The sequence below is a fragment of the Aquarana catesbeiana genome, linkage group LG03 (assembly GCF_042186555.1).
Source record: "Aquarana catesbeiana isolate 2022-GZ linkage group LG03, ASM4218655v1, whole genome shotgun sequence".
NCBI lineage: Eukaryota > Metazoa > Chordata > Amphibia > Anura > Ranidae > Aquarana > Aquarana catesbeiana.
In genome coordinates this window covers 544661214-544679284 of record NC_133326.1, presented here as the reverse complement: position 1 = coordinate 544679284, position 18071 = coordinate 544661214, and the positions used below count along the sequence as shown (strand labels likewise).

The 18071-nt window shown below is 41.0% G+C and overlaps 1 protein-coding gene across 5 annotated transcripts in view; it reads right to left on the bottom strand.

Annotated features, from left to right (window-relative positions):
* The window catches only part of TBXAS1 (thromboxane A synthase 1), a 198645-nt gene that overhangs the window by 20313 nt on the left and 160261 nt on the right, over positions 1-18071 (bottom strand). For all 5 annotated transcript variants that reach the window (XM_073621485.1, XM_073621486.1, XM_073621487.1 and 2 more), the window contains exons 9-12: positions 17808-17938; positions 13380-13685; positions 4687-4775; positions 3443-3580 (exon numbers count right to left, since the gene is read on the bottom strand). In XM_073621485.1, coding sequence (XP_073477586.1) covers positions 3443-3580; positions 4687-4775; positions 13380-13685; positions 17808-17938 — 664 coding nt within the window. The remainder of the gene's footprint in view (positions 1-3442; positions 3581-4686; positions 4776-13379; positions 13686-17807; positions 17939-18071) is intronic.

Below are 18071 nucleotides of genomic sequence, written 5' to 3'. Positions count from 1 at the left end.
TTAATGGATGTGTGTTGAGTTATTTTGAGGGGACAGCAAATTTACACTGTTATACAAGCTGTACACTCACTACTTTACATTGTAGCATTTCTTCAGTGTATTTGCATGAAAAGATATAATAAAATATTTACAAAAATGTGAGGGGTGTACTCACTTTTGTGAGATACTGTATTTATGTTCTCATCGTTGAATCGAAGCTGGCCTTATTTTCAAGCTAAGACTGTTGAATAGTGTGCTGATGATTACATGTTTGCAGTTCAGAGACAGATGAATATAAGATTTTGGGCTGTTTTACTGCTATCTTGCTCAGCTTGGGGAGGGATCCCTGAAATTATTTTGAGATCTTGAAGAACCCCTACTGCATTTATAGCTGGAGAAGAATGTCATTTCCGATGATTTGTAAAGCTTTTTTCAGGTGTGTTATGGGCATATTAAAAGGTATTTTACGGTCTTTTTTTTGCACATTTATCAAGCTTCAGGAGTTTGTTTCCTGGGCCGGGAACAGGGGGGGAGCAGTTCTTTAGGAGGAGAGGAATTCTTCAGGCGTAAAAAATGAGCATTTCACATGTTTACAGGGGCTCTTATTGAAGTCTATGGGAGAAAAAATGCCTAAATATGCTAAAAAAAAAAAAAAGCTAATGTACTTTTTTAAATGTAGGGCGTAGCACATACGGCGACTGAGCATACAAGTGTTATCAGTGACAATTAGAAAGAATGGGATTCTGCATGTTGAGCATAGTCGTGCGTAGAGAAATGAGCAGAAGTGTGTGAATGGGGTCTTAGGTAGTTTATAGCTGGAGAAGAGGTAAAAATGCAGCGAGTCCTAAAATATGATATTTATTGCAATGGCTATCACTTTTGAAGCAACTGAAGTTCTCCATCCTTATAAGATTTGTGGTGTGAACTCTAGTGTTTCTTTAGACCCATTTGGAAAACCTCTTGTAGTATATTGTGAAAAATATTTGTAGAACAAAACATATATTTGGTATAGTTACCAAATCTGACAAATCTTCATGGTCACCTCAATGAGAAAACACTAAAGGAACAAGATTTCCATATTTGATTACAAAGTTATATTTGGGCACTCCGCCCTTGTAAAAACAAAAAGTGGGGTAAGTGGCGCTACCCTAATAGCAAAAGGGTAGGGGGGGTAGTAATGACCCACCTTAGTGTGTTACCACACCTAAACTATACCCAAAGTACTATGTAAACATGTGTGTTAAATAAACAATAGTGTAGCATATTGCACATCATTCCATCAGATATCATCTAATTATAAAGGTAACTGCATCTACAGGGTTAAGATGCATCACCACATACACAGTGAATAAAGGTGAAATTACAACACCACATAAGCAAAGTGACTAAATATATCTCTCGTGTGTATCAATAGATGCCAAGGGTAGGTTAATAAATATTGTATACCAGTGCTAGGAAAAAAATCCCTGTGTGTCATAGGTAACTACAAACAACTAGTGTTAATCATAAAAATGTGCTAAAAATTAATAAAGAGCATAAGAAATTCCATGAGTACATTAATTAATAGTCCCATGTATATGATGTAGAAAAAAGGGGGTTGCCAAAGTCCCACAGGTATACTTTGAAAAAAACATATAGTGAAAAAAATACTGCAAAAAGTGCTGTAAAAGATGTCAGAGTTCCAAAGTGACCACAGTGCTCAGCAGATCAGGTGACTCTTGTGCTCCCCCTCAAGGGTCCCCACTCACCAGCTCCCTCCACCCCTGCAGGGGTAATGGGCATATAGAGGTAGCCAAAGGGTTCAGTATTCCCTGATGTGTCCTCCACCCGATTCACCTGGCAAGGTGTCTCCTCTGGTCTGTCCTCCACATTGGGATCTCCCGTCACAGTTTTTTTTTTTTACATTTTTTTTTCTTTTTTCCTATGAGCTTTTTTTTAGCTATAAATTTTTTATTTTTTTCATTTTTGTGCAATTTTGGTTTATACACTAGGCTTTTTTTTCTTATTTTTCATATATATTTTTGAAGCTTGAGTATTTACAGTGATTTACTTACAAAAGATAACCAAAAACAATGGTTTCTTTCATGTCTTTACGAGGCAGTAATAATCAAAAATGTGTCCACCTTTGCACTCCCTTTGTGTCTTATGTCTGCCTAGAGTTCAGTTTTGAACATGGATTTTAAAGGAGAAGTAGTTCCAAAGCCCTTTGGCCCTACTTCTTCTGTGAGTCACGGAAGTGCACTTAGTTCAGCACACCTGTGACCCATTCTAAGCCATCAGCGGGTTAAAGTCTGCTGTCACTGACATCACTCAGCCGGTCCAGGCTCTGGAGAGATCCCGACTTATGTCAGGATCCACCCAGATGCTTGACCGGTGTTCTGTCGAGAAGTGCCCCCCATCGAATAGTGCCAGCGAATGCGTAGGACGGAGCTGCACTTCAGCTTATCGGCAAATCAGCTGGAGTGACGTGACCAGGGCGCAAGTGCACATCGTAGGAGGCATCTCTCGATGGGAGATACCTTTTCACGGCCACAATTGAAACCTATACAAACAGCGGGGGGAGACCGTAGGTCTGATATTGTGCCTCACTGTTGTGGGGCGGCTTTACAGTGTGCTGATGGTCCGGTTTTGTCTGTGTTGCAGGGTGGATTAGCTGTGTTGAACGGCCGATTTTGCCTGTGTGAATGGGCGGGTTGCAACACAGACAAAACCAGCTCTTCAACACTAGCTGCCCTCCAACAGCAGCGATGCACAATTTGAGAACTATAATCCCCCCGCTGTTTGTATAGGTTTAAATTGTGCCTGTGAAATGGTATCTCCCATCAAGAGATTCCTCCTACGATGTGCACATGCGCCCTGGTTACGTCAGCCCAGCGGATCGGCAAATCAGCTGTTGTGCTGTTCCGTACGGCACATGCGCAGTACATACCGGGCACTTCTCGATAGCGTGCACTTCTCGACAAAACACCGGCAACTGGTTCAGCCTTTCAGCACGCTGCTGAGAGCCTAGGCCAGCCGTTCGCACCCCTTCTACAACTTGGCACTCCAGTGAGCGCTGAGGGGGCAGAGCAGAAAGCCGGTGACTCTTAGTCACTTTCTGTTTACTGTCAAAATGACGATTATAGACAGAAGACCGAAAACCTGTTGAAACATGCTCTTAAAACTATACTTTTAGCTTTGCAAATGCTTTGAAAAATATGGTTGTACACACTGCTTTAATACAAGCTGAAGTCCATGTGTAGAAGTTGACCATTGTAAGCACTCCTGTCAGGTTTAAATGGTTTGTCTCAACTTTGTAACTGACACTTTTGCTGGACAGCTTGGTCTGTGCCAGAGCACCAGGTAAAAATAAAAATGAAAAAATTCTAAAAAAGGAAAACAAATGCAGTCACTACAATTGTTTTCAAGTTAATACTGCTTTAAATAATTGAAGCAGTAAACATCAATTCAAGAATCCCATTACCTTTCTGGTCTGAATTTCTCTGGCTCTGGCCAGTACCGTGGATCATTTTGAATGCAGCCGATGGGAATTTCCACCACCGTTCCAGCTTGTATCTTACACCCCAACACCACGCAATCTCTACCAGCTTCACGAGCAAACCTGAGAGTAAGGGATTATAATAAATGATTATTATAAAGCTATACAGGGTGTATCATTACTGCTATATGCATCATCGGTCCAGGGAAAGAACAGTGTATTAATTGTATACAAAGGGTAATACAATAGCTTTCAGGGGCCTTCAGATGACATCTGAGGTTAGTTTGAAATAATTCCATCTTTCTCCTGACCTGATGATTCTTATCTGCTTGGAGCAAACTTTGAATTTCCATTGACTTGTATGGAGAGACGTGAAAAAATATCAATTACACAGGTCTTATCTCAGCTGGTACACATTTCAACCTAGTGCCCCTCATGGGTGTCACCTTATTTTACACAACCCCAAAGTGGGAAGGTTTATTGGTAAGATCCTTTAAACGTGTATACGGTATATGCTTTCCCAACATTTCACTTAATATTGATAAATAACGGAACTGAAAATATTTATTCAAACCTTTATCATATTTACTGAACAATTAGGCTTCATTTAGATGGGGGGGGTGGGCTGTCTTTGTCCCCCAACAACCATCCCCCCCCCCCCCCAAGCTGCAATAGGCATTGAATGGTGGTGTTTAAATGCTGCAATCGCGATGCTTCGCTCCGTGGCAAAGTTTACTCGACATGTAGTGATCGGCAGGCAGCAAGCCAACTGCCCTGCACAGAGTCCTGACCTCCACCCGATAGAACACCTTTGGGATGAATTAGAGCAGACTGCAAGCCAGGCCTTCTCATCCGCATCAGTGCCCGACCTCACAAATGCACTTCTGGAAGAATGGTCAAACATTCTCATAGAAACACTCCTAAACCTTGTGGACAGTCTTCCCAGAAGAGTTGAAGCTGTTATAGCTGCAAAGGGTGGGCCAATTCAATATTGAACCCTACAGACTAAGACTGGGTTGTCATTAAAGTTCATGTACGTATCCCAATACTTTTGACAATATTGTCATGATCTGTAAAAAAAATCCATATTAAAAAGGAAAAGTTAATTCAGAGATGCCAAAAACATCACCTTGCATGATAAGCTTTAACAGCCCTGCAACATTAATTCAAAATTCACCTTATTTTAGGTTTTGCAAAAACCAGAACCTTCCTTGGGATTGGGAACATACCTGAATGCGGGAGGATACATGCGCAGGGATTCGGAAATCACCATGTCCATATATGGCAAATCGTGAACTGTGTTGTAGTCTGCGCCATCCTGTGGGGAAAACAGGAATGTCAAAGTTTTGCCATGGAAACCTCCCAACAGTGATACAGCAAGGGGAATACCACTAAAAGAAGAAAACCCCTTGAGTGGTGCTAGTTGTCATATTTTGCCCAAAAAACAGCTTTTTCCTAAGAGGCAAGTCATATCTTTATTGTGGACCAAATCATGGCTGCATCTGGGCTTTAAACCAACAGCTCTGGATGAACACTTGGATAATTAGTTCTATATTAAAGGTGGAACTGAAGCTGCATGCGCAGCTCAGCTTACATTAGGGGTGTCTGTGTGCCAGGATGACTGAATTTCCCTGCATGCCTGGCACCGAAAGAAGCTGGGAAAAAGATAGGGGCGCTGGGGAGGGACACTGCGGGAGCCAATCCGTTGACAACTTTTTTATTGCAGACTTTAGTTCCGCTTTAACCATTTAACAACCGACCCATAGCCGAATGATGGCTGCAGGGCGGTTGCTTAACCCTGGGAGGGCGTACAGTGACGTCCTCCCAGAATTCCGCTCTCGCGCGCCCCCTGGGGTGCATACCCGAGAACATCCGTGACTGCCGGGTACAGAGGACCCTGCGCATCACGGATCACGGTAAACGCCCGCTGATCGCAGCCGTTTACCATGTGATCGCTCCGTCAAATGACGGATGATCACATGTAAACAAACCGGTGTCATGTCATGACGCCGGTTCCTCTCTCTGTGTACCGATCGGTACAGTGGAGGGGAGGGATCGGATGGCAGCAGCACTGTGGGCTGCATCTGTAGTGCCCACAGCGCTGCTCTGTGACACAGAGCCACAATCCATCCATCCATGCTCAGCCATCCCTCCATGCTCAGAAATACCCTGTGCAATACTCTGCAATACCCTGTGCAATACCCTGTGCAATACCGTGCAATACCCTGTGCAATACTCTGCAATACCCTGCAATACTCTGCAACACCCGCAATACTTCGCAATACCCAGCCATACTCTGCCATACCCAGTCATACTCTGCCATACCCAGTCATACTCTGCCATACCCAGTCATACTCTGCCATGCTCGGCTGTACTCGGCCTCTGTATGTGGCCAGGCTGTGGAAGTCTCACACATGTGGTATCGCCGTAGTCAGGAGGAGTAGGAGAATCTATTTTGGGGTGTCATTTTTGGTATGTAGATGCTATGTGTTAGAGATATTGTATAAATGTTGTAAACATATGCGGTGTGTGAGAAATAACCTGCTAATATGACAATTTTGTGAAAAAAAAAAAAAATCTTGATTTTGCAATGAATTGTGGGAAAAAATGACAACTTCAAAAAACTCACCATGCATCTTTCTAAATACCTTGGAATGTCTTCTTTCCAAAAAGGGGTCATTTGGGGGGTATTTGTACTTTTTTGGCATGTTAGGGTCTCAAGAAATTAGATAGGCTGTCAGTAATTCAGGTGTGATCAATTTTCAGATATTGGCACCATAGCTTTTGGACTCTATAACTTTCACAAAGACCAAATAATATACACCAATTTGTACTTATTTTTACCAAAGATATGTAGCAGTATAAATTTTGGCCAAAATGTATGAAGAAAAATTACTAATTTGCTAAATTTTATAACAAAAAAAAGAAAAATTCATTTTTTTACCGAATTTTCAGTCTTTTTTCTTTTATAGCGCAAAAAATAAAAAATAAAACAGCTGTGATTAAATACCACCAAAAGAAAGCTCTATTTGTGTGAAAAAAGGGACAAAAATTTCATATAGGTACAATGTTGCATGACTGAGTAATTGGCATTCAAAATTTGAGAGCACTGAAAGCTGAAAATTGGTATGGTTATTAAGGGGGTTTAAGTGCCCAGTGGTCAAGTGGCTAAGCCTTATCTGATCTACAAACCTTCAGCTCTGGGTGTAAAGTTGGGTAAATGGCTCTATAATTAGGATGTACCTGGGATATAAATGGCTCTGGATGCACAGTATGGTACAATACATCCCGAAAGTATTCACAGCGCTTCACTTTTTCCACATTTTGTTATGTTACAGCTTTATTCCAAAATAGATTAAATTCATTATTTTCCTCAAAATTCTACAAACAATACCCCATAATGACAACGTGAATGAAGTTTGTTTGAAATTTGTTAAAAATAAAAAACGAAAAAAAAAAAAAAAAAATCACGTATATAAATATTCACAGCCTTTGCTGAATACTTTGTTGAAGCACCTTTGGCACCAATTACAGCCTCAAGCCTTTTGGAGTATGATGCTACAAGCTTGGCACACCTATTTTTGGCCAGTTTCTCCTATTCTTCTTTGCGGGACCTCTCAAACTTCAACAGGTTGGATGGGGAGCATCGGTGCACAGTCATTTTCAGATCTCTCCAGAGATGTTCAATTGGGTTCAAGTCTGGGCTCTGGCTGGGCCTCTCAAGGGCATTCACAGAGTTGTCCCATAGCCACTCCTTTGTTAAAAAAATGAATAAAAACCAAGCGCTGATGTGGATAGATATGTGTGATATAAATAAATTGTGCTTAAAAATATATATATACCAATATAGTTAGTGCTATGAAAAAATCAGTAAATTAAAGCTGCTATCAATATAGGGTGATCAGATAACCAAATAGTACTAAATATAAAATTGATGCGCTTTAAATAAATAGTGCACAATATGCTGCTGCGACTAAGCTTAAATCCAGGAATAAAAAATGCATACATGTGAATAAAATAAATAAATAATTATGGTGCTAATACATGTGTTAAAATTGCCAAAATAAATCTTCAAATTGGTGATGTGACGGTGAATATAAATAAAAAAATAATAACACTCTGAGTACAATGTCCAGGCAGAGATAAATAGTGGGGGAAAGTAAAAATAATTAAACAGTTCCTTCCCTCAATCCAGATTGATTTACTCACTGGGTTAGATCGTTTGTATCAGGATATTTAGTTTTTCTTGCATCCCACTTAAGCCATAATACTGCTGGTGATTCGGCTCTCAGGATAAAGGTTTTATGCAAAGCAAGCAAAGAAAAAATAGATCATTGTGCAGTGAACTTATTAGATAGTACATAAGCAAAACAGGGACAAGAGATACACTCACAAACTCCCGGTCTATTAGAAGCATCCAAATGTGCAGATTGCAGTCAGCCGCTGTGGACGAGGTTTCCCATAGAGAAACAGCTGCTGTTAACCTTCAGGTGTATTGCAGCACTGAACGTCCTAAGCTCCTCCCACGCGTTACATCACTGACACGTGACTTTTTCAAGGATCCTTGAAAAAGTCACGTGTCAGTGATGTAACGCATGGGAGGAGCTTAGGACGTTCAGTGCTGCAATACACCTGAAGGTTAACAGCAGCTGTTTCTCTATGGGAAACCTCGTCCACAGCGGCTGACTGCAATCTGCACATTTGAATGCTTCTAATAGACCGGGAGTTTGTGAGTGTATCTCTTGTCCCTGTTTTTCTTATGTACTATCTAATAAGTTCACTGCACAATGATCTATTTTTTCTTTGCTTGCTATGCATAAAACCTTTATCCTGAGAGCCGAATCACCAGCAGTATTATGGCTGAAGTGGGATGCAAGAAAAACTAAATATCCTGATACAAACGATCTAACCCAGTGAGTAAATCAATCTGGATTGAGGGAAGGAACTGTTTAATTATTTTTACTTTCCCCCACTATTTATCTCTGCCTGGACATTGTACTCAAAGTGTTATTATTATTTTATTTATATTCACCGTCACATCACCAATTTGAAGATTTATTTTGGCAATTTTAACACATGTATTAGCACCATAATCATTTATTTATTTTATTCACATGTATGCATTTTTTATTCCTGGATTTAAGCTTAGTCGCAACAGCATATTGTGCACTCCTTTGTTATCTTGGCTGTGTGCTTAGGGTCGTTGTCCTCATGGAAAATGCACCTTTGCCCCAGTCTGAAGTCCAGAGTGCTCTGGAGCAGGTTTTCATCAAGGATGTCTCTGTACATTGCTGCATTCATCTTTCCCTCGACCCTGACTAGTGTCCCAGTTCCTGCCGCTGAAAAACATCCTCACAGCATGATGCTGCCACCACCATGCTTCACTGTAGGGATGGTATTGGCCGGATGATGAGTGGTGCCTGGTTTCCTCCAGACATGATGCCTGCCTATCAGGCCAAACAGTTCAATCTTTGTTTGATCAGACCAGAGAATTTTGTTTCTCATGGTCTGAGAGTCCTTCAGGTGCCTTTTGGCAAACTCCAGGTGGGCTGTCTTGTTCCTTTTACTGAGGAGTGGCTTCTGTCTGGCCACTCTACCATAAGGGCCTGATTCGTGGAGTGCTGCAGAGATGGTTGTTCTTCTGGAAGGTTCTCCCCTCTCCACAGAGAAACGCTGGAGCTCTGTCAGAGTGACCATCAGGTTTTTGGTCACCTCCCTGACTAAGGCCCTTCTCCCCCGATTGCTCAGTTTGGCCGGGCGGCCCGCTCTAAGCAGAGTGCTGGTGGCTCCAAACTTTTTCCATTTACGGATGATGGAGGCCACTGTGCTCATTAGGACCTTCAATGCTGCAGAAATCTTTTTGTACCCTTCCCCAGATCTGTGCCTCTATGCAATCCGGTCTATGGACAATTCCTTGGACTTCATGGCTTGGTTTGTGCTCTAGGTAATTTTGGAAACAGATACAGGACTGCAGGATGGTACTGTGGGTATATAAGAAGTGATAAAAAGTGCCATGTCCTATACAGAAATGCAATTTAATCAGAGAAAATCATGGACTTTTTATGCACCAATATATTAAAAAAACATTTTTATTAGTAACCAATTAACAAAATGTATTTAAAAACATATAAAGTACAGACTTATAAACAGCACATCCAACTCCATCTGCTGGGCCTGGGTCAGTGCATGTATGACCACTGGGAAGTTCCCTTGGTAGAGTGGGAGCAAAAAAACATTTTTAAAGATACAAGCTCGACATGTTTCGCGAATAACGCTTCTTCAGGCGCTTATCAATGTTTTTCACTGAACAGAAACATTATATTATAACATTCTAAAACAATAGTAAATATACAAACAAAACAAGAAAAAAAGGGTTGTCAAACATAATACGTACATTTTGTTAATAGGAGAAAAAATTATATTCAAAATTACCAAGCCAGGAGCAGGCATGCAGCCATAGGGCGACAACACTGTGAAATGAATGGGAAGTGACGTCACCCATAGAGTTACTATGGGGGTTCCTTTGTCGGACGTGCCCTCTGCACCTGCCTACACAGCAAAGCTCTAGCTGACAGCTCAGCGTGGGATCAGAGCTTCCGCCGCTGGAAATCGGGTCGGATCTCCTGCAGAAAAGGTATGTATACTGATTATTTCTTTACAGGGCTAGATAGGTTAGTGTTAGAATGTTGGTGGCTATAGATTTTAGTTTTAGCATGGACTTCCACTTTAAGTTCCCCATAGATGTCCTGAATGTGATTAAGTACACATCTCTCAGAGCAAGCAATCTAAAAAGAAAAATCATAGGAGTATTGATACTGTTTGTGACTGCACATACACAGTAAGTTGGCAGCATTTAGTATAGTAAGATAGTGAGACAGCTACTCAGTATATGTACCTACCCTGATCGTATGACAGAAAGCTCACGGCCAGATGATAAGATCTGCTGATGGAGGTGTCTGTCAGGAAATCAGGCTCACACATGAGCCTTTATATGTGTATCCCAGTCTGAATGGCCACGCCCAGCTGCGTCGCCGTCACCAGACTCGGCCAATTGGAGCCGCGCATGTCCTCAGAACTCCTGCGCACATGTGCAGATAACAGATTGAAGCCGACCCATAGAGTGGGGGAGAAGGACAGAGCGTTCCAGCAGGATGCACAGGCAGAGGAGAGCGCCCTCTGGTTGTGTATCATCATACATAGTAAGCCATAGCAGTCATGGCTCACACACAAGCCGCGGCTTAGTGGCCGCACATTATCCTACAAAACCCTGCATACACTCGTCCTGGCTTGGAATCTCATTGCAGGTAACAAAAACCATATATACAGATTTAAAATGAATATAACAGACAGTTATAAACGAAGCGCATGTATGTGACCAAATATAGGCAATAATTCAAAGCATCAATAATTATAACAGGAGAGAGAGTACATTTATGGAAATATGCACACACATATAAACATATACATATACCCACAGGTAAAACCTAGGCATAAAATGGCTTCAAATATATGTAATATACCAACAAACGGAGATAACCTTAAAGAAGGTAAATTGAAAGAGTATGTATCTAAATCCAGGCAGGTGCATATGTTTAATAGAAAGGGCTTATATGATTGCACCTCGTTTATGCCCGGTGGGTAGGTAGCATTCAAACGCTCTATCCATAGGGTCTTCTTTTTGTAATATTTGTCTGTCCCAGTCTCCACCGCTGGGATCCTGGAGAACAACCTTAAGGACCAGGAATGTGATAAACAGTATAGGTATAAATAGTATAGGTCAAGATGTCTGCTCACAGGGGTGAACATTTTGCCATTGGCTGAATATTATATGTGGTCATTGAGCCTCTGCTTTAATTGGCGAATAGTCTTTCCCACATAAAAGGCCCCGCATTTGCACAGCATCAGATATATCACCCCTTGGGTGTTACAGTCTGCCATAAGTTTGGGGTGAAAAACCTCTCGGTTTGGAAGTACAAAATGGGAGCCAGTGGCAATCCACGGCCAAAAGGTGCAATTACCACAATTAAAGATCCCTCTGGTGCGTGTCCCCCCTCCCGGGGCAGGAGCGCAATGACTACATGTAAGCCTATCCTGGAGTGAGGCGGCACATCTGAAGGTGATCTCTGAGTATCCACAGATGTATTTCCTAAGCGTAGGGTCATCATATAGCTAATGCCAATGGTCTGATAGAATGTTTCTAAGTGATTGTTGCTGACCTGAAAACTTGGTAATGAATCTCACAGTAGGGTTATTATTTTTCTTGATATTGGGTTTAAACAGGAGTGCATGGCCGCTGTATATACACATCCTTACTTTTTGGTAAGTTTGCTTATGTCACACATAGGATACACTCCTGATTATGGGTGTGATGTTGGTGTCTGTATTCTCTATTGCATTCTATCTATGCACCACCTGTTTATAAGGTATCGGGTGAACCATTTTACCTTTGGATACTGGGTGTATCCCCACATCTTTCCACGCCCTATGACTGCATACCTGTTCTTGGCTTGGTGATTTTGAATATATTTTTTTCTCCTATTAACAAAATGTATGTATTATGTTTAACAACCCTTTTTTCTTGTTTTGCTTGTATATTTACTATTGTTCTCTCTATCTGTTTAGCAAAAAACATTGATAAGCTCCTGAAGAAGCGTTATTCGCGAAACATGTCAAGCTTGTATCTTTAAAAAAGTTTTTTTGCTCTCATTCTACCAAGGGAACTTCCCAGTTGTCATACACACATTAGAGTGTATATTCACTTTCCAGATTTGAAATACAGGATCATCCTGCAGAGTGTGAGGGGCGGCATCAAAAGCTTCCTTGTTTTTTGCACTTCGTTATTTTGCTGCAGTTTGGACACTTCTTTGACACAATAATAATATAAATATTTGTGTGAATACTTTTTTATTTTGGATTTTTATCCATTTTTGACCTTAATTTATTGATTAGAGATTAAGTTATTCACTTTAATTATTAATGCGTTGTAATATATATTTTTTCATATCAGAGATTAATTTATTTATCAATGTGTTGCACCCTTTTCACATATTGTATCGCATCAGTTTGCGCAATCTTCTTTGCGTTTATATATTTTGTCTGAATTAAGTACTGGTATTTAATTTTGTCAGAAGATAGCAGCATTGACTTTGTTTAATTTTTCACCTTGTTTTTCACCTTTTTTGTTTAGGTATACATTATGGGTAGTTGGGCAAATGCAGATTAATTAACATATACACACACTGACCCAGGCCCAGCAGATAGAGTTTGATGTGCCGTTTACCACTTTTATAAGTCTGTACTTTATATGTTTTTAAATGTATTTTGATAATTTGTTACTAATAAAAAAAGATATTTTTAATATATTGGTGCCTAAAAAGTCTATAATTTACTCTGATTAAATTGGTTTGTGCTCTGACATGCACTGTTAACTGTGGAACCTTATATAGACAAGTGTGCCTTTGCAAATCATGTCCAATCAACTGAATTTACCACAGGTGGACTCCAGTCAAGTTGTAGAAACATCTCAAGGATGATTAGTGGAAACAGGATGCACCTGAGCTCAATTTTGAGTGTCATGGCAAAGGCTGTGAATACTTATGTACATGGGATTTTTTCCTTTTTGTTATTTTTAATAAATTTGCAAAGATTCATTATGGGGTATTGTTTGTAGAATTTTGAGTAAAATAATGAACTTAATCCATTTTGAAATAAGGCTGTAACAAAACAAAATGTGGAAAAAGTGAAGTGCTGTGAATACTTTCCAGATGCACTGTAAATTATTATTATTATACAGGGTTTATATAGCGCCAACAGTTTGCGCAGCGCTTTACAACATGGGGGCAAACAGTACAGTTACAATACAATTCAATACAGATTTATAAGAGAAGTGTTGAAAGACAGGGTTCACCTCTTCGCTACTTACATGCAATTCAGAAAACTCGTCCACCTCTTTAAGCAGCTTCTCCTGGCACTGTGGGTGGGTGGCCAGTAGGTAGGTGGTAAAGGACAGAAGGCTGCAGGTAGTCTCGTATCCAGCGATTAGGAAGATGAAGGCTTGGCCCAGGATCTCATCCTCATCCAGCCTTTTCGTTGATTTCTTTGTAGTCTCCTCAATCCCCCTGTGTGGAGCTGACAGGTCAGCTTGGTTCACAATGTCAAAGTGATCTACAGAAATGAGTGCCGCCGCATCCCGGGCATCCAGCATGAGCTGCAGGAAATCACGGCGTCTCTAGGCAGATGGGAACACAGTCGCCAGTTTAATGCTATAATATTACATGCAGGTAGTGTGAAACACTAAACCATTCATCAGGGCAAGAAGAAGCAAGACAAAATAAAGCATTCAATAAAGTGCAAAAATATAGTAAGGCTTGCTATAAATGGATGGTAAACTTTGGCGGTCAGTAGCTGCTCGGGTCCTACCATGCACCCCCAAAATACACGGACTTGGATACATGTTATGAATGCCTCAAAAAATGAGCACTAGTAAAACCTTTTGGTGGAATGAGATGCTTTGAAATTAACTTGTTATGGTCTGTTTAAAGGGATTGGGTCTCGTACCTCAATATCTTTAACATGCAGGAAATTATAGTATTTAAAATCAGAAAATGTAAATTTTAAGTGTATGTGAGCCTAAAAAAAAAAAAACCTTCGCTTTGTCCCTCTGTAAATTAAAAGTAATCTCTGTACTGTGTATGAGATCTAGGAAAGTCATAAAATATCTGGGAATCCTGCTATTTCCCTTGGCAGAGAAACCTTTCCTCATTGTTAGTTGTGCATGCTAGGCATGGAAGCACATCAGTCCTTCTGTGGTCAGCTTGTGTCATTTCTTCTGACTTTAGGATGCTGTCCCTGCAGTCAGATTAGCAGCTTCTGTGGTCTCTACCCTCAGACAGCCAGAGAGGAGACCAAGTTGTCACGTGACCCTGGATAAAGAAAAAAAATATACCGTATTTTCCGGCGTATAATACGACCTTTTACACTTAAAAAAAAATGGCCAAAAAGCAGGGGTCGTCTTATACGCCCGGTAGAAAATGCCGCCTGCTGGATGTCAGCCTGTTGGATGCCCGCTGGATGTGCAGTAATACTGTATGCAGCTTCGGCTACATACAGTGTATACCGCTGAGCCAATCCCGGTGAGCGATATATTCTATTAATGAATACAGAGCCTACTCGCATTGGAGTAACAACCTCTCCAATCCGAGCAGGCTACATACAGTAGCCTGCTCGGATTGGCTTTGACAGTCAGATGATGTTACAGCCTCTGCCAATCCAAGCAAGCTTTGTATTCATTAATAGAATACATCGCTCGCCGTGATTGGCACAGTGCAGTATGGCTCCAGCTCCAACAAGAAGAAGGAAATATGAAGCCTCGGAAGGGGGGGTCATCTTACACGGCGAGTATAGGCAAAAATTGTATTAAAAAAAAAAAAAAGTAAAATTAGGGGGTCGTCTTATACACCAGAAAATATGGTACTAATTATTTATATATATATATATATATATATATATATATATATATATATATATATATATATATACACACACACATATACATACACACACCAGCCATAATATTATGACCACCCGCCTATTATTGCATAGGCCCCCCTATTTGCAGGCAAAACAGCCCTGACCCATCAAGGCATGGACTCCAAAGTTACATCTACATGAATGGCTGGACCCAAGATTTCCCAGCAGAACACTGTCCAAAGCATCACACCTCACATGCCTCTGCTGGTGTGCCTTCTTTCCATACTGCATCCTGGTGCCATCTCTTCCCTAGGTAAATGACGCACACACACACCCAGCACCATCCACATGATGTAAAGGAAAACGCGATTCATCTGACTAGGCCACCTTTTTCCATTGCTCCGTGGTCCAGTTCTGATGTTCAGGCATTCATTGTAGGCACTGTTGGCTGTGGACATGGGTCAGCACAGGTACCCTGACCGGTCTACACACCCACATACACAACAAAACTGCAATGCACTCTGTGTTCGGACACCTTTATCAACACCTGTCACCTTTCTAACTGTGTGTTCTGACACTTTTTTAGCAGTTTCAGCTACAGTAGCTTTTCTACTGGATTGGTCTACACAGGCCAGCCTTTGCTTCCCATGTGCATCGGTGAGCCTTGTGCACCCATGACCCTGTCCCCAGTTCACCAGTTTTCCGTCCTTGGACCACTTTTGGTAGCTTCTGACCACTGCTGCAGTTTTAGAGATGCTCTGACCCAGTTGTCTAGCCATTACAATTTGTCCTTTGTCAAAGACACTCAACTCCTTATGCTTGCCCATTTTCTGTTTTCAACACAACAATTTCTGGGAAAATATGTTCATGTACTGCCTAATATATCTCACCCACTTTCAGATATAATTGTAACGGGATAATTAACGTTATTCACTGTACCAGTTAGTAATATTATGGGCCGGTGAGTATGTGTGTGTCTATATATATATATATATATATATATATATATATATATATATATATATATATATATATATATATATATACACACACACACACACACACACACACACACACACACACACACACACACACACACACACACACACACACACACACACACAGACAGACACACACCAGCCCCTTTATTAGGTAAACCTTGCTAGTATTGGGTTGGATCCCCTTTTGCTCTCAGAACTGCCTTCATTCTTCGTGGCATATATTCAACAAGGTGTTGGAAACATTCCTCAGAGATTTTGGTCCATATTGACATGATAGAATCACACAGTTCCTGCAGATTTGTCGGCTGCACATCCATGATGTGAATCTCCTGTTCCACCACATCCCAAAGGTGCTCTGTAGTCATAAAGGGATGGACATGGTCAGCAACAATACTCAGGTAGGCCGTGGTATTTAAACGATGCTCAGTTGGTACTAAGGGGTCCAAAGTGTGCGAAGAAAATATCCCCCCACACCATTACACCACCACCAGCCTGAACCAGTGATAAAAGGCAGGATGGATCCATGGTTTCTTGTTGTTTACGCCAAATTCTGACCCTACCATCTGAATGTCGCAGCTGAAATCGAGACTCATCCGACCAGGCAACATTTTTCCAGTCTTCTGTTGTCCATTTATGGTGAGCCTGTGTGAACTGTAGCTTCAATTTCCTGTTCTTAGCTGACAGGATTGGCATCCAGTGTGTCCCTCTTCTGCTGCTGTAGCCCATCTGCTTCAAGATTCAATGTGTTGTGCATTCAGAGATGGTATTCTGCATACCTTGGTTGTAATGAGTGGTCATTTGAGTTACTGTTGCCTTTATATCATCTTCAACCAATCTGCCCATTCTCCTCTGACATCAACAAGGCATTTTCAACCACACAACTGTGGCTCACTGGATATTTTCTCTTTTTCTCACCATTCTCTGTAAACCCTAGAGGTGGTTGTGTGTGAAAATCTCAGTAGATCAGCAGTTTTTGAAATACTCAGACCAGTCAGTCTGGCACCAACAACCATGCCATATTCAAAGTACTTTAAATTCCTTTCTTCCCCATTTTGATGATCTCTTTGAACTTCAGCAAGTCGTCTTCACTAAGTCTTGATGCCTAAATGCCATGTAATTGGGTGTTTAGCAATTTGCATTACCAAGCAATTGAACAGGTGTACCTAATAAAGTGGCTGGTGAGTGTATATGTATATCAGTATATATATTACACACACACACACACACACGGATGAATTAATATAGAAAATATTTGTCTTCCCGGATTATTTCTCTGCATCAGAAAATGAGAGTGTTGGCTCTCAATAAATAAGCCTATTTCCTCCTTCTTTGTTTTAGCTCAGGCTAAAGCTGGGTACACACAGATGGAAATTCAGCTGGTTCAGCAAGTACCGGCCAAATTTCAATCTGTATGTGACCCTTCTTGTTCAATAGAAGTTGATTGATAGATTGACTTCTGTTGAACAGTACTTTTTGAAAACTTTCAGTTTCATTTCCAATAGGCTGCAGCACTGATCAGTATTTTCTGACAGCCGAGTTGTCCCCGCTGTCAGAATATAAAAAGGCACAGTGGGAAGGATTCCTCTACCCACCTGGCTTGTGTGACAGGAGGAATTCATTCATTTTTATTTTTTTTTAATTATTATTTTTTTTTAATTCAACCCACCAGCTGAGCGAAATAAAACCAAAGCGTGTATACGCAGCTTAAGACTAGACTCAAATGCTCTCAGATGATAGCGCCCCATTTCTAGTTCCCATACTACAAGGTGAAAAGAAAACAGATTTCAGCTCATTAATCCCTGTAATGAAGCCAATTATCATTCATGAGCGGTGTGGTGCATCACAAAGCAGACTGCAATGAGTAATGAGATGCCAGGTACCTCGTTAGCTGGCTGCTGGTCTCGAAGTGCGATCATCTCCCTGATGGTCTTGCGGAAGAAGCGGTTTATCTGGTCACGGTTCTTGTTGGGAAGGCAACGGATGATAGGGACCATTATGAAGGGGAATGCCACTGGAGAAGCCAGAAAAGAAATGAAAACTTATTACAGAGAAGATTGGACTTAATAATGTGTGTTTACTCATTTAGATTCTCAAATACATACCCAAGATATTTAAATAGAGAAGTAAACCCGAACTGAGTGAAG